The sequence below is a fragment of the Capra hircus genome, chromosome 8, assembly GCF_001704415.2.
Source record: "Capra hircus breed San Clemente chromosome 8, ASM170441v1, whole genome shotgun sequence".
NCBI lineage: Eukaryota > Metazoa > Chordata > Mammalia > Artiodactyla > Bovidae > Capra > Capra hircus.
This window is the reverse complement of record NC_030815.1, coordinates 98,333,375-98,354,239: the sequence shown is the minus strand read 5'-3', so window position 1 is coordinate 98,354,239 and position 20,865 is coordinate 98,333,375. Positions and strand designations below refer to the sequence as shown.

The 20,865-nt window shown below is 40.7% G+C and overlaps 1 protein-coding gene across 1 annotated transcript in view; it reads left to right on the top strand.

Annotated features, from left to right (window-relative positions):
- The window catches only part of CTNNAL1 (catenin alpha like 1), a 59,318-nt gene that overhangs the window by 12,707 nt on the left and 25,746 nt on the right, over window positions 1-20,865 (top strand). Inside the window, exons 3-9 of the mRNA XM_018052563.1 lie at window positions 5,533-5,720; window positions 7,449-7,568; window positions 10,161-10,250; window positions 11,272-11,442; window positions 14,647-14,847; window positions 16,922-17,008; window positions 20,336-20,494. Coding sequence (XP_017908052.1) covers window positions 5,533-5,720; window positions 7,449-7,568; window positions 10,161-10,250; window positions 11,272-11,442; window positions 14,647-14,847; window positions 16,922-17,008; window positions 20,336-20,494 — 1,016 coding nt within the window. The remainder of the gene's footprint in view (window positions 1-5,532; window positions 5,721-7,448; window positions 7,569-10,160; window positions 10,251-11,271; window positions 11,443-14,646; window positions 14,848-16,921; window positions 17,009-20,335; window positions 20,495-20,865) is intronic.

The following is a 20,865-nucleotide window of genomic DNA, read 5'->3' as shown; positions in this document are numbered from 1 at the left end:
CACCGAAGAATTGATGCTTTTGAACTGTGGTGTTGGAGAAGACTCTTGGAAGTCCCTTGGACTGCAAGGAGATCCAACCAGTCCATCCTAAAGGAGATCAGTCCTGGGTGTTCATTGGAAGGACTGATGCTGAACCTGAAACTCCAGTACTCATGCAAAGAGTTGACTCATTGGAAAAGACCCTGATGCTGGGACAGATTGAGGGCAGGAGGAGATGGGGATGACAGAGGATGAGATGGCTGGATGGTATCACCGACTCGATGGACGTGAGTCTGAGTAAACTCCGGGAGTTGGTGATGGACAGGGAGGCCTGGCATGCTGTGATTCATGGGGTCGCAAAGAGTCGGACACAACTGAGCGACTGAACGGAACTGAAGGGTTAGGAGACCAAAGAAAGTCTCTTTTAGGGAGGCCAGCAGGGTTTCTCAGTTGGTGATGCTGTTGATGTTTTAGGCTGGATAATTATTTGTTGGTAATTCTTTGTTGGGGTTGGAGGCTGCCCTGTGCATTGTAGAATCCCCAACTGCTGCCTATTGGATGTCAGAAAATCCCTTCTTCAGCCATAGAGGCAACCAAAAATGTCTCAACATTCCCAAATGTCCTTTGAGGGATCAAAATGGCCCTGAGTTGAGAACTAGTGACACAGGGGGAGAGGAAATCTCTCTAAGGGAGTAACACTGGAGCAGAGACAGTACTGAAATGAGGACCCCGGCTATGTTAGTATCTGGGGGAAGGACTTGCCTAACCAGGAGTAGAGTGAGAACGGGAATGGCTTTCTAGGCAAAGAGAGGTACTTTGGACTGTTTTCTCAGTGTCTTGGGGCTAGTGGAAGGTCTGGTGCAGGGTAGTGGCACAAGTTCATTTATAGTTTGAAAGGATCCCTGGTGGCTTCTGTACAGAGAATAGATTTTAGGAGTTACGAGAGTGAAGCCAGAGAGCAGTTAGGAGGCTGTGATAGGTGATGATGACTTAGGCCCATCGGTAGCATTTGAGGTGGTGCAAAGCAGTTGCATTTGGTTCTATTGAAAAGGTGGAGCTGGTAGGTTTTGCTGATAGTTTGGATGTGGGATGTGATGGGAAGAGGGGTCATGGACAACTCCAAGGTTTGGTGGGAAGATGATGGCACTATTAATTGAGGTGGGCAACTTGAGGGGAGGAGCAGGAGTGTCATTGTTGGGGGAAGGGAGTGGGTGAGGTAAGGCCAAGTAATGTGAAGGGGCCAGCTAGACAATACATGCCCTAATGGTACCTGAATGGCTTCAAGGCCCTGCTCTGTACTTGATAAATTGAGGAATTTGGGGCTAGATGAAAGACAGTAGGTTTATGTTAGAAATCTTTCTGGTTGCATGGGGGAAATGAACAAATGAGGGGTGATTGAGAGAGCGTTGAGACTGAAGGCAGAGAGATTAATATGGAGTTGATAACACTTTTCTGTTGTACCAGGCTAAATCAAGACAGTGTTGTAGGGGTATAAAAGGCAGAATAGTCACTAGGTGATTAAATGATAGCATTTGGTTATTGATTAAAGCCAAGGGAGGATTCTGAGTTTGGGTTTCTAGTCACTCACTAGGATATGTCAATAGAATAGGAATGAGGTGGCCTTAGTCTATTCATAATGTATGTTTTGCCTCATATTAAGAGAGATTTAAGGAAATTTCTTTGTGGTCCAGTGGGTAGGACTCATGCTTTCACTGCCATGGCCCAGGATCAATCCCTGATTGGGGAACTAAGATCCTGAAAGCTGTGAGGTTAGGCCAAAAAAAAAAGAAAAAAGAGAGAGAGAGATGTAAAAGAGTTACAATTAAATATATGATTAATAAACCCATTAAAATAGGAGATGACTATAAGTGTACTAGAAACGAATTGGCCAACATTGTTACTCCAATTAAACATGAAATTTATCTTTCTGCTTCCTGAAAAGCTAGACAGAAAATGTGGGAAAGAAATGGTTATTTAATTCTCATTGTTTGTTGGAAGGAAACGAACCAGCTCGTCAAGAGGAGAGAGGCTTTTTTCCAGGAACTAAATTGTGTGGGCACTTACACAACAGACATCATTACATAATGCAGTGGACAATTCCACAGAAAATGGGGAGACGTTCTGCACATTATTGTTTCTTAAGCGAATCCTTAATTAAAGCAAGAGTAAGGATTTTTAAGTGAAAGGGCAGTCCGAGTCCTCACCTTATTGGCTTCCTAGCATGCCACTGTGCTCTCAGTGTTGGGGGAATGGGGCTGTGTACAGCTGCCCCAGCTCCAGCAGGCTGTGCGGCCCTGAAAGGCCTGTAAGCCGAGGAGCTCCGTGCAGGCATATTTGGGAGGCTGTCTGGTGTCATGGTCTCCATGTGTTCTCTCTTACGTGCAACGTCCTTTTCCTTCTTGAGAACTGCCTCCTAAAGTCACTTAGATAAAAGGATGAGAACGGTCATTTGAGGGACACAGTCTCAGTTTTCTCGTCTATGAAATGGGGATATTGTTAGTGTTTATAGAAGTGTTTGATATAATGCATGTGTGCATTTGACACATAGAAAGTGCTCAGTAAATATTAGTTGTCATTACAATTATTAGTTTTAACTTTTCTTGTGTTGAGCTTTTGCATTATAGTTTTGCTTTTGTCTAATTTGAGGTATAATCGACATACAGCATTATACTTGTGTCAGGTATTCAATGGAATGATTTTTCTTCTTGTAGAGACCTTAAGATTTACTGTAACACCTTTCAAATATGCAATATAGTATTATTAACTACGGGTGCTAGTCTGTACATTTATATCCCCATGACTTATTTATTTTATAGCTAGAATTTTATACCTTTTGACTCCACCCATTTCATCCACTGCCCCCCAACTGTTTTTACTTGGCTTCTAGTCAAGCTTTACATTTTCTGTGGGTGCATAATAAATATTTGTATTTGACTGACTTCAGAGTTTTTGCTTTAAGACAAAACACTAATACATCTAACAAGTTAAAAAAATGACAACCATAAATCTATAAGGCAACTTTGTGACTTTTCCAGGGAACTAATTTCAGAGTAGTCTGTACTTGGAACAACTCTGTAATGTTAAGGAAGCTTCTAACTTTGTTGGTACAGCTATCCAAATGTTACCATCTCGCAAACTTGAGGCTGAATGCCTGAGGTGTAGTCAGAAAAGGATTAAAAGATGCTATATGCGCAAGCTCATATTAATATATTTGAGGATTGAGAACTGCTGGAAAAAGGAACATTTTCCAGGGGTGCAGAGGAAACATTTTTATACTACTTGCTATTGCAAAGTGATACTTTCCCTCCAACTCCTTTTTCTGTACATTCCAGTTTAATTCTAACCTCTCTTTTCTCTTTATATTTTGCTGTATAATCTTTGTATTGGTTACCTATTGCTGTGTAACATATTAACCCAAACTTAGCAACTTAAAACCACAAACATCTCTTCCCTCACGTAGTTTCTGAGGGTCAGAAATCAAGGAGCAGCTTAACCAGCTGGTTCTGGGTCCGTGTCTCTCGTGAGATTGCACGCAGGGTGTTGGCTGGGCCTGCAGTTGTCTGAGCTTTTGGCTGGACTGCAGGATCTGCTTTCAAGCTCCGCCCCTTGATGATTGGTAGGCGTCACATTTTTGCCAGCTGTTGACCAGAGGGCCCAGTTTCTCCCCATATGTACCTGTATGTGGTAGTGGCTACATACAGCATGGTAACGGCTTTCCTCAGAGGGGAAGAGAAACCAAGATATCAGCCTCATCGTCTTTAACAACATGACTTTGGCGGTAACATACTATCACTTCTGCCAGGCCAACCCTGGTACGACGTGGGAGGAGGTAACACAAGGATGAAAATATCAGGAGGTGGGGACCATTGGGAGCCACCTTGGAGACTGGCTACCGCAGGTTTCATCTGTTAGTGGAACTCCAGCTGTGGTCATGATATGTAACCATTCCATATGTAGTGGCTTATCTTTTGGGTTTTCCTGTGTCGTATCAGGTTCCTATTGTCTGAAACTAAATTTTTCATCTCCCTTCCCATGCCCTACTGACCTTTTTAAGTGACTTGGGTTTACAACCTTGAAGCCATTTTTTTCCTTTTTCCTTTCCTTCTTATCAGTTGTTAAGGTCCTGATTTTGTGTTTTCTTAACTCAGTTTCTCTCAGATCGTCTCTTTTTAATATTCCTATGGCTGTCATCCTGGTAAGATCCTTACCACTTCACATCCACAGTTAAAATAGCTGTGTGATTAGTAGCCTGGCTCTGAATCTCTCCTTTCCAGTCCATTTTATGTGCTTCTATCCGGCTAATCTTCCTGAATCTTGACTTCATTACATCATACCTTGTGATATATCCGTTAAAATTCAGGTAATTGTTCTCGACTTCCTTAACCTCTTGGGAGTTTGTAATAGTATTGACAGGAGGGTTTATGTGAGGAAAATCAATACATTATGGATTCAGATTTGTTTAGGACTTGAAAAATGATCTTGAACAAGATGATGAAAAGCTTATTTAAGAAAAAAAATGTACTTAATTAAAAAGTAGAAACTATAGTCCAGTTTCAATTGGGGGGATAAGAACTATTTGAATTGTTTTATTGATGGATAATTGCTACTACAGAAATTAAAATACTTTCATAGCAACAGTGAAGAAGAGACTTTTTCTAGAGGTGAGGAGCTGGTTTGATAGAATGGCTTATGCTGGGCGTCGTGAAAAGTGTGTATTCAGACAGCAAGCCTGAGGGCCAGCCTGGGACTTGAGTCCTTAGGAGTAGTTTTGTTTTGCCACCAGAGTCCAGGCTGACCAGCAGATGAGCTTGCTTATTGTTCCCCTCTGCTACTGAGGGCTGATTTCGCCAGTTTCCCTTGTCACTGAGGATGCCTCCTGCTGGTGCCCAAAACTTTGTCTTCTCTCCCTGATTGTCCGGAAAAACCCATGCCCCTTCAGATTGTGAAGACAGGCAGTGACACCTTCTCCCGTGTAACCACCGAACCCCTACCCTGCCCCCGCAATCTCTATCCCCTCAGTTCAGTTCAGTTTAGTCTCTCAGTCCTGTCCGACTCTTTGCGACCCCATGAACTGCAGCATGTCGGGCCTCCCTGTCCATCACCAACTCCTGGAGTTTACGCAAACTCATGTCCATTGAGTCGGTGATGCCATCCAACCACCTCTATCCCCTCACCCTTTGGCATACCCTGGGCAGCTGTTCACTGCTCTGCTTTTAGGTTCTTCTTTGGTTATTGGCTCTCGGGATCACTCTTACTTAGTCTTTTAGAACAGGCTTTGGGGATCATGTAGTTTGCATACCACTGGAAACAAAAGTTATAACATTTTTCAAACTCGCTGAAGGCAACAATTTTTCACAGTTCTTAGGAATGTGCTATTATTATGCCTTTAGGGATCCTTGTATGATAATCTTTGGGTTCATCAGGAGCTATTTCTTATTCCTGAAGTCGAGTTTCTACCCGCTGAGCACATGACCTTAAAATCTGGATTTTAATTTGTGTATACTACTCCCAGTTTAATTTTTCCCCCTCCCCCACCCCCACCTTTCTTCTTAGGAGAAACAATCGCAGCACTTACAGATGTGAGCAGCCTGAATCGTCCAGAATCAGATGGCCAGATCACAATTTTTACAGATAAAACAGGAGTCATAAAGGCTGCAAGATTACTTCTTTCTTCAGTGACGAGAGTGTTGCTACTGGCAGACCGAGTAGTCATTAAGCAGATAATAAGATCGAGAAATAAGGTACTTACCTTCCGGATGCTTCTGCTTGTGTCTTTCAGGGGTGTTCAGAAAGTTGGTTTTTAAGTTAATTGCAAGTAATTTAGCAATGTTTGTCTATTTCAATTGGTTATTATTCTGATTGTCTATAGTTTAAAAGTGGTGTTTCATCTATACCTATAATTCCTAAATGTTGTGTACACTGGAACTAAACTTTTGATTACAAATAACGTTTCTTCTCAGAAAGCCATTATCTGCTTGTTGAGGTTTATTGGTGAAAACTTTTGATGTGTACAAATTTGGGATAAATAGTCAAGTACCATGACAATGTATGTAGTGGAAACCTACCCGATGAAAATACTGAATTCCTCAGTACCTCCCCCCACCAAGGCAGATATAATAGTAATGATTTTTACGCTTAAGAAAGTGGTTGGGTGGGAGGGAGGCTTAAGGGGGAGGGGTTATTTGTATACTTATAGCTGACTCATGTTGTTGTACAGCAGAAACTAACATAACATTGTAAAACAATTATCCTCTAATTAAAGAAAAAGCTCAGTCACCTGAAACCACAATTATGCACATTATAAAATTTCTGTATGCAGAGTTTCTAAATATTTCTGAATAATGACAAAATTTAAAGAACAGATTTTAACTCTCCCAGTCTAGACCTCTTCTAGTCTCTCAGATAATAGCCATTATCTTCTCCATCAGCTGGGAGCCAGGGTGTGTATTGATACAATCACTTTTTTCCCTGGATAATCCCTGAGGCAGGGAGAGCAGTCAGCCAGAGAAGGGACCCACCCTCCCACTGGTTTGAAGACAAGACTACCTGGAAAAGTGTAAGATTAAAGAGAAAATTTAGAGAGGTGGATGGACAGTGCTAGAGGAATAAGAAGAACCTTCCTCTCTCTGGAAGACAGAGGTTTTGCTCGGTGGTGGGATCTGCCTTATCTGCCATAGTCGCCTGGACTTCCTAAGCTGCCAGGGCACATTAACATGCCAAACATCTATCATAGCCTCATTAAAAATAAGTAAACACAGGATATCTGTGTTTTCTTTACCTGTCTTGGTCTGACTAAAACTAATCCAGTACTGTTATTTCAGAGAAAAGAATTTGAAAATATGTTTCACATCTATTTACTTTATTTCTGATATAAAAAAAATACATAACACTGTCTGTTGGCTGTGTTTCAAACATGCCGTCTATCCACACCTGGCTGCCCAAAACTTCTTGACAGTTATTCACCACAAGCAGTTTCTGACTGACTCAAACTTTTCCTGCTCCTGAAGTCCCCCATCTCCCTTCCTCTCCTCAGTCTTCCGTCCACCTTTCTGAGAAGGTGGGATTTCCCCAGCTCTGGTTCTCAGAACCTTAAAGCTTCTTGTGTCATGGCTCATCCTCATCCCTGTCCTTGTTCTCTGAAGGTTCGATCACCTTAGCCCTGCCCAGTTGGCACCTTCTCCAGACTTTGTTACATAAATGGGAGCTCTTGCATATGTAGTCATTTCATTTACTTTTTCTTTTAATTTTCAAGGAAGCCCAAGTCTTCCTATCCTAAAAAGAAATCATTCCCTAGATGACTCTTAACTTTTGAATCTACTTCTCGGAGCCCCTCCTCCTTCTGTCTTCTGGGACTCTTTCCCAGCCTTCCTCTAGAATTTAGAATTTCTCTTTTGTTCCTCTGTTGCCTCAGGCTTGATGTCTTAGTCTCTTTCACATCTTAACCTGAAATAAAATAATCTCTTTTGCAGGTTCTTGCAACTATGGAAAGGCTGGAGAAAGTGAATAGCTTTCAAGAGTTTGTCCAAATATTCAGTCAGTTTGGGAATGAAATGGTGGAGTTTGCACATCTAACTGGAGATAGACAAAATGTATGTATTTACCTATTTACAAGTCTTGAGATACATGCATACTTTGCAGTTTGGTTAGAGATGTGATCTTTGTGATCATTTGAATTGGTTGTCTTGCTTATTAAATCGCTAACCTTGCTCTTAAAAGCCTTTCCTAAAGAAGCCAGGATAAAGTAAATAGATCTGTGTGTTTTTTGTTGCTCACAGATAATAGTTAAATATTTTCCCACCTCTCACACTGGGAAAGGTCATACTTGCCTTCAAGGCCCAATTCAAGTACTTCCTCTTTTATAGAATTTTCCATTTGACTCTTCTACAAGGGCTCAGGCAAATAAATGAGTCATCATACATATCCTGATAATATTTTATTACACGTCTCTGTTACTGTTCTTTGCGTCACTTGTTATATATTATTCTATTGTTACATCTTTCTATAATTGTGCTGCTGCTGCGAAGTCGCTTCAGTCGTGTCCGACTCTGTGCAACCCCGTAGACGGCAGCCCACCAGGCTCCCCTGTCCCTGGGATTCTCCAGGCAAGAACACTGCAGTGGGTTGCCATTTCCTTCTCCAACGCATGAAAGTGAAAAGTGAAAGTAAAGTCACTCAGTCGTGTCCGACTCTTAGCGACCCCATGGACTGCAGCCTACCAGGCTCCTCTGTCCATGGATTTATCAGTTTAATAGTAATAACCCAAGCACTGGGTTACTGGATTGGCTATAAGTTAGCTGATCTTGTTTGACTCTCAAAAAACAGCTGTGTAAGTAGGTATTGTTATTACTGTTTCACACCTGAGGCTGAACTTGAGAGGATAATAAACTTTCCTCAGGTGACTCTTCTAGCAGATTGAACTCAATTGTGTCTGATGCTAAAGCCTGTAGTTTCCAGCTGCACCATGATGTTGGTTCTTTGTAGTAGTGTTCCTCAGTTCAGACTGTAAGTTCCAGGGTTGCCTGTCCTTGTTGGGGGACTTGTGCATGATTTTATCATGTCAAGTTACATATATAATTGACCTCTTCTTGAGATGCTCTGGTAGAGTCCTGTAGACTGGTTTTGGGCGTGAACTTTCCTGGTTTGTAGCTGGAGTTGAAAGATGGTTATTGGCGTGAAAAGTGGCGGGCTGGATTATATGCTTCACTTAGTTCTTGGACATCCGGGGTTAATGAGACCTCGGTTTTGTCCTGTGGACCAGCCCTCTAACAGACTGAGATGCCATCTTTTTTGATCATTTGCTGTCACCTACAATATGTGGTGTAATATATGGTTTACAAGTGTAACGTGTGTACATCTGATGCCTTGTCATCTAGACCCACAGGTTTTTTTGCCGGAAGTCCCGTTCAGTATGTTAAAGACAAGGAATAGGTGGGAATTTTAGCAGTGACCTCAACTTTTATTTTTGACTGCTACTCCTGATGGGTGATAGTCACATGCAGGACACAGACCTTTGGAATGTTACCTTGTGATCTGAATTAGCTTCGGGGTTTTGTGCAGTTTTTCATTTACTAGATATAACTTTGTTTCCTATTAAAGAAACCTGTATTGAGATGCAGATGAATGAGAGTTATATTATTGTAGAGATAACTTTACATCCACTCTAATTTATTAAAAGGCAAATCATTTTCAAACTTTAGGTCTTTCTTATTTATAAGAAAAGACTTTTCATCTAGTTCGCAAATGAGAAAAAAAAGACTATGAAAATTTTATGTAACCCAAATTTCAGTGTCTATAAGTAAAGTTGTTATAACACAGCTACATTTATTTGTTTATGTATTGTCTGAGCTAGCCTTTATACTACATTGGCAGAATTAAGTCATTGTTTCAGGGACCAAATGACCCAGAAAGTCTCAAAAACTTATTATCTGGCCTTTTATTGAAAATCTTTGGCTGACTTCTGATTTAGATGGTTATATTCAAGCTCTTATGAGAGTAATTGATTGTAGATTTAATCAGCAAGATTTGAGGACCCTCTGTGATAGCACACCTTCATATTGAGGGATGTGTGAAGAGAAACCAAATGAAAAAAACCAAAATACAGTGTCTACGTCAGAGTTTATTTTCTAGTTGGGGAAAATTATATACCCAAGAAACACCTTAAGAACAGTTTAGAGCAGCATATAGGCTAAGTTTAGGATTAAAAACAATGTTCACATAGAGATGAATAAGCACTTAGATGATGTTAATCAGACATGGTTCCTGGAAGAGTTGACTTCTGAGTGTCTAATCTGAAGGAAATAATGGTCCACAAATGCTAAATAAATAAGTCACTTTTAATTAAGTAAAGCATGGAATGGTTGTTTCTGGTTGGGAGTGAGGTGTCCTCACCTGGGCACAAGAATGTCAGGTGTGCAGGCGAGCAGAGTGTGAGCCATATGACAGCTTATCCATCTCACTTCCAGACCCTGCCGCCCTTTCTGAGGGCAGCTGTTTCTACTCCATTGTGTTAATGTATTTACACTGAAATGGTGACATTTTATTAAACTTTATTCTGTTTTTGTTTTTCAAAAAGCAGTGTTAGTTAAATTGTTGAGTATTGTTTTTCTTGAATAAATGGCTTCTCAAGAAATTGAGTTTTTTACATGATCCTAGGCAGCTCAGTGGTTTTATTCCATTTTTAGGATTTGAAGGATGAAAAGAAAAAGGCAAAAATGGCAGCAGCTAGGTCAGTTCTTGAAAAGTGTACAATGATGCTTCTCACAGCTTCAAAGGTAAGAAAATTTTTGTTTTACTATGTTGTAAGTTAATTAGAAACCCTAAATGGACATAATTTATATATATTTCACTTTTTAAAAAGATGAAAGTGATAACTTGGAATATAGGCTATAGTAGTCAAATTTCAGTTATTCTTTAACAAGAAAGTTAACTTCCATCCCCAGTCCAAACATCAGGTAATCTGTGAGTCAGCTTTGATTGAGCATCTAAGCAGAAAATGGCTTATTACACAGGGTCAGTGCCTACATGGCCTGCACTATCTCACTGGGGAGCCTGCACACACGCTCTAGAAAAACTAGGCGACTTGGAATCGGTTAAGTAACAGTGAAGTATGAAGTCAGCCCTCAGTTTGTTTATTCTGTAATTTCATACCTCTCAGTCCTTATTCTGCTTTTCGCAAAATTGTCAATCAAGCGCTTGTAATTCCAAACAGCAATCGGCCAGCAAATTGATACAATTCAAGAGTGCGCTGCTGAACATCTCATTAGCACTTTGTGGGAATTGCCTTTTCTGCTCAGAACATTGCTTCCATGCTAGGCCCAGTGAGGGCACAGAAACTGGCTTCCCTGGAGCCTGTGTGGAAGGCTCTGTTCACAGCTGGGCCCTCAAATAGTTCCTCCTTTATATCGTTTTTTGAAAATCAAAGATGCCTCACAGTCATAAAACATCTGTCCATTTTTCCTCATTCTTTTTTTAGCTCTTGCACATATTAGGCAATATTTTAAGTTTTAATCATGATGAAGATATAGGGTTTGTGTTTTTTTTTTCCCCAAAATTTCAAGTAAGCATGTTAAAGTCTAAAGATGCGGTTTTGTACCCTGCTTTTTTCACTTAAACTTGCTATTACTCTTTACTCATCCTGTTTCCACCTTTAGTGAGGAGAAGCGGTGGGTGAGCCAGGGACACAGGAGATTTTGGTAAAGAACCATTTTTATTAGCATGGCATGTTCTCTGTAAGATTTTGTGTATTATGATATGGGTCAAAACTTAACATAAAATTTTTCCATTGTTTCAAAGACTTGTCTCAGGCATCCCAACTGTGAGTCAGCCCATAAAAACAAAGAAGGAGTATTTGACCGGATGAAAGTGGCATTAGATAAGGTCATTGAAATTGTGACTGAATGCAAACCAAATGGAGAGAATGACATTTCATCTATCAGTATTTTTACTGGGATTAAGGAATTCAAGGTAAGAATACAGAGAGTATATTTTGGGTTTTTTCTTACCATTTCAAAGAAACATTATAAATAATACTCATAGTTTCGTGTGGTATTTTAGCATATAGACGCTTCACAAAGCGAGGTAATTGTCTTTAAAACAATGCTATAGTATATAAGGAAGTTTCCTGTTGGCCCAGATGGTAAAGAATCTGCCTGCAATACAAGAGACCCAGGTTTGATCCCTTGGTTGGGAAGATTACCTGGAGAAGGGAATGGCCACCCACTCCAGTATTCTTGCCTGGAAAATTCCATGGATAGAGGAGCCTGGCGATTAATAGTCCATGGGGTCACAAAGAGTCAGACACGACTGAGGTACGAACACACTTACAGGATATAAACTTAATATTCCGTAACATAAGGCTTAGTGCAGTTGTACAGAGAATACCAGTGTAGGGTTAGGGCAGTTACCCTGGCCGTGTTTAGCTGTACAGTTTAGCTGTAGCTTCTTGTCCTCTGTTCAGAACAGCTTTCCTTTCGCAGTCTGTAGAGCAGTACCGTACCATCCACATCTGATGACAGACAGTAAATCAGTTCTGCCGGAATTCCCGCTCTTCCCTGTGCTATAGAATTGATACTTTGAGACTGTAGTGATAGCAGTAGTATTAATTATAATTAAAATTTTTAATGAACACTAATGCATACTAACATTTATCAAGCACTTACTCTGTGCCCATCCTAAATGCTTTAAATATGTGTGTGTGTACATCACACAAGAATATTATTATTACGGCATTATATGTTGAGGAGACTGAACATCAGAAATTAAGTAACTTGCAAGCTACAAAGTGCCAGAGTTAGGATTTGAAAGTCGGCAGCCTGACCCCAGAATCCCCATCTACCCTAAATGAGTTTTAGGGCAGAACTTATTGGACGTCAGAGAGGTGGTGACAAGCACTTTTTGGTGGTGACAAGCAGTGCCTGGTCGGGAAAATCCTAGGAAGTCATCTAATAGGCCTGTGTTATTTAACGGATGGGAAAACTTAGACCCTGAGAAGCTCTCTAATATGCTAAGGGTTACCTACATCTCCAGCAGCCAGAACTGCAGCAGGAATGGCATTCTTTCCATCTTACTGGCACTTGGACATTTTTTTTTTTTTTGGCTGAGCCACACAACATGTGGGATATTAGTTCCCTGACCAGGGATCAAAACTGTATCCCACTGGAAGCAGAGTCTTAACCGCTGGACCACCAGGGATATCCTGCACTTTGACTTTTAATTGTTTAACGGTCTACGTAGGAACATGAGGTGAAAGAGAAAAATGGAACACTTGTTCTCAATATTCTCTCATTTGTTCTCTAAACTTCCCTTTTAGGTGAATATTATTGTACCCATGTTTTTGAGGAGGAAAGCTAATATGTGATAGAACCCTTGTTTAGAACCAGGACTCTGATCCCAGAGTCCCTGACCTTTGGGTCTACACCTCTGGCTTTGTTTACGTGCTGTCCGTCTTACCCCGTATCTCTTCCTGAGAGGGAGGAAGCTACAGGGACCAGCCATTCTTTCAGAGTCTTTATTACTGAAAGGAATCTTAGGGCTTATTTTTCTAACCCCCTGTTTTTGTTAAGGCTGAAAGGAGAGAGGTCAAAGGGCCATCAGGGAAACCAGTCAATGTAAAGCCAGGTCTCTGGGCGCCTGGCACTGCATTTCTGGTTCCGGTTTAACTAGACGAGTGCGGTACCGGTGGCTGCTGTCGACCTTTCGCCAGCAGGCATTCTGCACAGAGAGCTGTTTTAAATACACTCAGTCTCACTGTTGGTGGTGATCTTCTTTGCATCTGTAGAGGGAAACTGGATGTATTCATTACTTTGAATATATGGACAGATCTTATGAAAACCTGCAAATGAATGGCTTTCATAAAAATGCTGCTAAGTTGCTGTTTTAAAAGCCATATATGATTCTCCTTAAAGGGGAAATAAAAAACCTTAAATGGTTTGTGGGCTGGTTTTTATGTTGCAGTTATCTTTAAATCCTCAAATTCTCAGGTTCTCCTTGCCAGTTCCATACTTCACTTTTATCTGTGTTCTTTACTGGCTTAAAAAAACCAACCCTGTCTCCATAGGACAGAGTGATTACCGGAGATAACTTTGGGCCAAGAGAAAGGGAAGCTATTACTTCCCTGTAGCCTCTCGACCTTCACAAATCTTGGTATTTGTATGGGTTCTGTTAAAAATGGGTCTTAAAATAAGGATCAATTTGAAATAATTGTTGTGAAAAGACCTTGAAGTATGAAGCAATTGTAAGTTATCTTTATCTGCACAAGAAGTTTGTCCACAACCGTGATGATCACCACTTAGTGCCTCTTAGCCCAGGTTTTTTCTATGGGATATTTCAAGGGCTAGAGGTTGAAGGGCTAAGGTTGTAGTGGCATGGCATATCTCAGACAGCTGAGAGAGAGAAGGTTGCCCTAATGGGCACGTGTTCATCACACATTCAGGGAACTCTAAGCACAGGATGGCTAAAGTGAAAGGAGGTTTAGAAACTCAGAAAGGTGAGAGGGACTGTTGGAAAGACATAAAGACAAGACCCTGGAAGGGTTTGTGCTAGGCGGTACAAGTCTGGGCTTGGTTTTATAGTGGGTGGGGAACCAATTAGAGGGAGGGGGCAATATCTGAAGGTATACATTTAGGAAGATTATCCAGGCCCCCTGGTAGAGAATGTTTTGGTCAGGAAGGTCTGATGGGGACATGAAACAAAATGTAGGGAAACCAGTTTCGCTGAATTAATGAAGGAAAAACTGATGCCTTTCCCAGCCCTTGCTGTACCCCACACCCTCCACACCCTTCCTCCTGGGCTCAACACATACTCGTTTTTGGCTGTTACATCTTCCAGGACTTTGCCTTGGCATTTTCTCAGATAACAAATCCTTTATCTGGAGGTTGGTTCATTTTCCCTACCGGTTGCTACATGATCATGCTCTTTCACTGATGGAATAGAAATGTTTTGTTGACAGCTGTCGGAATGAAGCTCTGCACAGCCACTGTTGGCTCTTGAGCAACGTGGGCCCCCTGGGTTTGTGGACAATAAAGTCCTCGTTGGAGGCTGTATTTCTCCTGAGCTTTCAGACAGGGAAAGACATTGCTGGCTTCTTCTTGGGCCCTGGGAGGAGAGTCCAGCACATCTGGTTAGGTGGGAATGTTGACTCCTGTGGATGTATATCCTTTTTGTTCTCAGATGAATATTGAAACTCTTCGGGAGAATCTTTATTTTCAGTCAAAAGAGACTCTCTCAGCGATGTTGGAAGCCCTCTTGGAGCGCACGGAGGACTTCACTGATTGTGCCTACACCAGCCATGAGCACAGGGAACGCATCTTGGAACTGTCAGCTCAGGCGAGGACCGAATTGCAGCAGTTAATTTCTGTGTGGATTCAAGCTGTAAGAACTTTATTTCATCAAAGTAAATCCTCTGTGATTGCTTTGCCCTAAAGTTCTGAGAGTTATGCAGATACCATAATCATCAGGAGTGTGAATGTGGTCCAGAATGGGACAAGGGTATCTCATCCCTTTTCTGCCTCCTGCTTGACCATCCAGCATTCACAGTGCTTGACATCTCTCGGCCTGTTGTTTTTCACCCTGACCAGTCTGGATTCTGAGTCACCCTCACTAGTTCACCCTGTTGTTCCCAACTCGTCCACCAAAATCACCTCTGGAAAATCCTTCCCAAAGTGTTTCTTCAGAGTAAAGATCAGAGTAGTAGAACCCCTACCTAGAGGTTCTTGGGTCCTGAGTCTTACTGCTGGAGCCTTTCAGATGTGCACAGTTGTTAATTCTGAGGACACTTGATTTACAGACACAAGGATTTGGAAAACTCATTCAGGTTCAGATGCAATGAAGACAAGGGTAGATCCAGCTGGCAGGTGAAAGATTTTTCACCCTTGCACAGATTCCTGGTCTCAGATTGGTGGGCAGCCGCTTAAAAAGCCTTGAATAGGCTGCTGATGTGCTTCAAACATGGGAGTTATGTGGGCGACAGTGGCAAAGCCTGCCAGCAGTGGTACAACACAAGGCAGTATGCACCCAGTCTCTGACAGGCAGATTACAGATTTGAAAGATAGAGCCCTGACACGTCTCTGACACCATTTATTTGTTGCTTAGACCTAGGCTATGTCAAGAATGCGTTTAACATGATTTACAGCATACAGATCTGGAAGTCATGGACATAAGTTTAGGCCGTAAAGATGAAGGGTGAAGGTGCCTGAGGCCCCAGCAGTCTGCTTCCTTGTGAAGAGATGGATTTATGAATGAAGAGTAGGATAAATCAGTGATTTCCCTCAGAATTTCTTGGCATCACAACATTGCAGATGCTCATATTAACAAGGAAACTTTAACTCGGGTAAAATGATGTCAGGGATAAAAGCATTATTTTGTGTTCAGCTTGACTTGAGTTATCTATGTAGTATCTAATCTGAAGTAGAGATTGCTTCCGAGTTAAATTTTAAGCCCAACATGTAATATAAAGAGCTTCTGTGAGGAAACACTCTTTACGTTGGGAATCCAGGTCTATCAGTACTTAAATGTGCAGGTATCACCTTTCATATGTTTCACAGCACTCGGATCTCTGATTCTGCATATCAGATGTATTGTTCATTCATTTACCCTTTTTAGCAGTTATTGCCCAGTGCCTTTTATATGCCAGGCATCAGAAATCTAAAGATGAATTAAATAAAATTTTTGCAAGAATTTTGAAATGTAGGAAAATGTGAGACGGTATGAGACAAGTCCAAAAAACTTTGTAAGTATCCCAAGAGAAGCGACAGATCATATGTGGAGAGTGTCTGAAGGAGGGTGAGTTTGTATTTAGCAAGAGGAATCTAGAAGCTTCATGAAGAGATTGACATTTAGCTGGGATGTATTTATTCAAAGAATTGAATACCTGCTACCTTGCATTTGCTGTGCCAGGTATAATGCACTCATTGGTGAACAAAATACGTGTGCTTCCAGCCTTCACAGAGCTTATCAAAGCCTAGTGAGCAAAATAAACTTTAAACAAAAAAATAAAAACTACATATGTAATTGCAAATTAAGATGATTACTTTGAGAAAAGGTTAGGGTAAGAAGAGAGTCTAGTCTAGACTTTGTGATCAAAGAAGGCCTTTCTAAGAAACAGAAATTTCTGTAAGGATTTGAAGATGGAATAGGGTTTTAATTTTTGATGAGGTTAAGAATGAAGAGATGAGCATTCCAGGCAGAAGATGAAACAGATTAGTTTTAGCTGTGATAAATTTACTAAAGAAAATTAGATTTTTAAAATTCCCCTATTTAAAAGAGTTGAAAAAAGTAATAAATGTTCTCTTTGCCACTTTAACATAAACAGGTGAATTTTTAAAATATACTTTTCATATAGTTCACAGAATGATATTAAAATTTTATTGTTATCTGTAGTTAGAGTACAATTGGAATTGCTAGATGAAAAAGATAACTCTTCACGTGTACTTTTAAATTTTTTTAGCAAAGCAGGAAAACAAAAAGCATCGCTGAAGAACTGGAACTCACTATATTGAAAATCAGTCACAATCTCAATGAACTTAAGAAAGAGGTAAGTATAGTTGGAAATCTAGCCTCTTTTAATTCTTTGCAAGTTGTCATGTTGTACAGTATGTACAAAGTGCCTTAGAATTAGTGTGTTCCTGTGCCCAGAGAATGTTGTTTAAAAGTTTTCCTTTGCCCTAGTTATTTTGAAGCAATTGTTTTATTGGGGCCATCATCCTCAAAAATTGTACACAAATGTTTATAACAGCCCCAAACTGGAAACAATCTAAATTTCCATCAACAAGGAAATTTATAAATGAATTTTGGTAAAACTGTGTAACTATGCCAAATACTATTCAGCAATGAAAAGGAACACTATTGATACGAGTAATAATATGGATGAACTGCGTAAATGTAACACTGAGTGAAAGAAGTCAGACCCAAAGGTTATGTGTGTGTGAGATTCTATTTAGAAAAAAAATTTTTAAAGGCCAAATCCATGGACAGTGACAGAAACCAGATCAGTGACTGCCCGGGGTCATATGTAGGGGGAATATTTACTACAGAGGGGCTTGGGAGAACTTTTGGGGGTAATGGAAATGTCAGAAATATTGATTATGGTGCTAGTTACTTGGGTGTAAATATCAAAACTCATCAAACTGTACCCTTGGTACATTTTGTTACATGTAAACTGTACCTTAATAAAGTTGATTTTTAAAAATATTAAGATTTCCCTGTTCCCTGAATGAAAACTTAATTGTTTAATGGTTACTTTTAGGTAACTGAAAGTCACCTTAAGTCAGGGGTTTGTGAACTACAGCCAGGCTGTTTTTATAAATGAAGTCTGGGGGACATCAGTTCAGTTCAGTTGCTCAGTTGTGTCCAATTCTTTGCGACCCCATGAATCGCAGCATGCCAGGCCTCCCTGTCCATCACCATCTCCCAGAGTTCACTCAAACTCATGTCCGTTGAGTCGGTGATGCCATCCAGCCATCTCATCCTCTGTCATCCCCTTTTCCTCCTGCCCCCAATCGCTCCCCGCATCAGAGTCTTTTTCCAATGAGTCAACTCTTCGCATGAGGTGGCCAAAGTACTGGAGTTTCAGCTTTAGCATCATTCCTTCTAAAGAATACCCAGGGCTGATCTTCAGAATGGACTGGCTGGATCTCCTTGCAGTCCAAGGGACTCTCAACATACTTCTGCCCATTTGATTTGGGCAGTTGTGACTGGGTGGCCTGAAAAGTCTAATTATTTACTCTCTGGCCTTCTACAGAAAATGTTTACCAATGCCTGCTTTAGGTCATAGGACACAGTCTCAGTTAAAAATGAGAGTGTGCATTCCGATATACTCATCAGTGTTTTGGTTCGTCCAGTTGTGTGACTTCCCCTCTGTCCCCCACTCCTCTGTCCTGCACCCCTAGGGCTTCTGGGGGAGGTGTGGTCTCTTGTCTCTTTCAGGCCCTTCATCCCCTGTTATCTAGCTTCTGTTCCAGATCTTTGCCAGGCTCTGGCACAGGGAGAGAAGAGAGGAAGTAGAGAGGTAGAAAGTTCTTAGTGACCAGTGTCCTCATGAGATGCACTGGGCTCAGAAGGTGTTTAAAGCTGGCTTTCTCTGTCATTAATCCCCGAGTGTGCTCTTCAGAGGCTCTGCTGGTGCCTCCCCCGACCACCCCTTTACTTTGTAACCCCCCTGCCCCCTTGTTTCCTCTGCTATGTGTATGCCTGGAGGGGAACTCACAGGGAGTGAGCCAGTGCTCCAAACAGATCTTCCTTCCAAACTTGTTCCTTCTCACTTAGCTCTAATTTTATATTTTTTAAGAGAGTCAAGGGCTCAAAAGAAGGGAGCTGGTTTGGGGGAGTTTCATATATAAACTATATGGTGATGTTTCATTGACCTCTGTTGAAACCTTCTTTTTAACATCCTATTAAACATAGAAGAATATGGTCTTCTATGGTTTAAAACAAGCCTACTCGGTTTTTTCCTGCCTATTCAACTAAACTAATGTTAAGACGGACTATCAGTAGAACATAAAATTTTTTGGTGATAGATTGAGTGACGTTCTATAAAGTTCATTTTCCTTACCTCTGAAATAGGTACAAGGATTAGGGAGATAGTGTCTATAAATGTGTACAATATCCGCTTTCAGTACCTTGCACAGAGCAGGAACTTCATGTTTATTCACCCTTCTTCCCTTGGGGTTTGTAAGTTGTCTCTAGAATCATTTATAAGATTTACGTGACCTTGAACAAGTCACTCAGTCTTTAGGGACCTGTTTCATAGTCTGTAAGATAAAGGGTTGGCATTAGCTATTTTCTAGGGCCCGATGGTTAAACAAAATCTTTTGAATTCTTATGTTGTTTAATTTCCAAAGGAAAATGCATTTTAATGTCTTTGTTTCTGACTGTAATTATTCTCACTTGAGTTCATGAGTGCGGACTACCCTATTGTTAATTTTGTACAGAGTCCTGTAATCTGAATTGACGTTGGATTACGTCCAGGAAAAAAAGAATCACTTTGTACAAATAGACTTAATTAAAAATCAGATTAAAAATGATCTCTTTCTAGTGAGCCCAAAATAACCTGTCATGACTTTTTTTTTTTTAAGACAAGATAAGGAGAAGAAAAGATTTTGGAGTTGATTGTATACAGAGATATTCAGTGAGAGTGAACCATGTTTAAAATCCATTCCACCTAATGTTAAATAAAGCCTTGAGGTTTTCTTTATTATTTTATCCCTCATTTCTCCTGTGACCTAAGAGTTAGAGCATAAAGTTCTGGATGGCAATATGGATAAACTGTGAGCTCCCTGAAGATGTTGCGTCTTGCCATGTATGTCCAGCCTTTAAGCTAGTGCCTTTCCTGACATAGGTATTTAATAAAATGTGTTGAATACATATTTGACTGTATCTCACAATGATACTTTCCCAAATCTCTGTTTAAAAACACATTAATGATCATGAGCTGCCATTTGATTTTCCTCTTAGTATTCAGAATGCCATTCTCTTCCTAGTGTTCTGTTTTCACTAACTTTACGAGAGCAGCAGAAGCTCAGCTGAGGTAAGAGAGAAGCCGTGTGGGAAAGAGCTGGTTGATAATAGGATGAAAAGAGGTCCAGGCTACTCTGCCAGGGTGACCAGTTCATCTTCTGCAAACAGGATTACTGCCAACACCAGGGGACTCAAAGATGCCAGTCTCCTTCCTGCCCTTGGGAGAAGCTGCAAGCTCCCAGGGCTTTGCAGTTCTGTTACCACAGGAAACTTCAGGCTTTTCCCCTCAGGAGATCAGGTGGGCGTGATCTGAGGTTGCTGCTCTTGAGGTTTTAAAGGACTCGGAAGGTTTTTCATCACAAAACCTTGTCATTTGTTGTCTTTGTTTCACCCCCCACATCTGCAGCTTCATAGTACAGCAGCTCAGCTGGCAGCAGATCTGTTAAAATACCATGCTGATCATGTGGTTCTAAAAGCATTAAAACTTACTGGAGTAGAAGGAAATTTAGAAGGTTTGGCTGAATATGCCTGCAAACTCTCTGAACAGAAAGAGCGGCTTATTGAGGTGAGTAATAGGTTGCTTGTTAAAGAAACATTAGTTTAATGAAAGCTGTACTGTCATCAGGGGATGTTAACACAAATACAGTTTTTGGCTTACTCATAAGAGGGTTTTCTCTCTTGCCTTTGGAATTTTAAAAATATCATGTTTTTCTGTTCTGCTCTTACAAGTTTGGCCTCTAAAAACAATAAAAAGTGCTAGAACCCACAAGGGCACTTCTTTTTTTAAAAAATTTTATTGGAAGATAATTGCTTTACAGTATTGCACAAATGCTCTTCTTAATCTTCTTCCTTATTCCATCAGAGAAGTTAAATCTTGGAGTAGAGCAGTGGAGATACATCTTGTGACCTTGTTTGTATTTGACTCTTTTGAGTCTC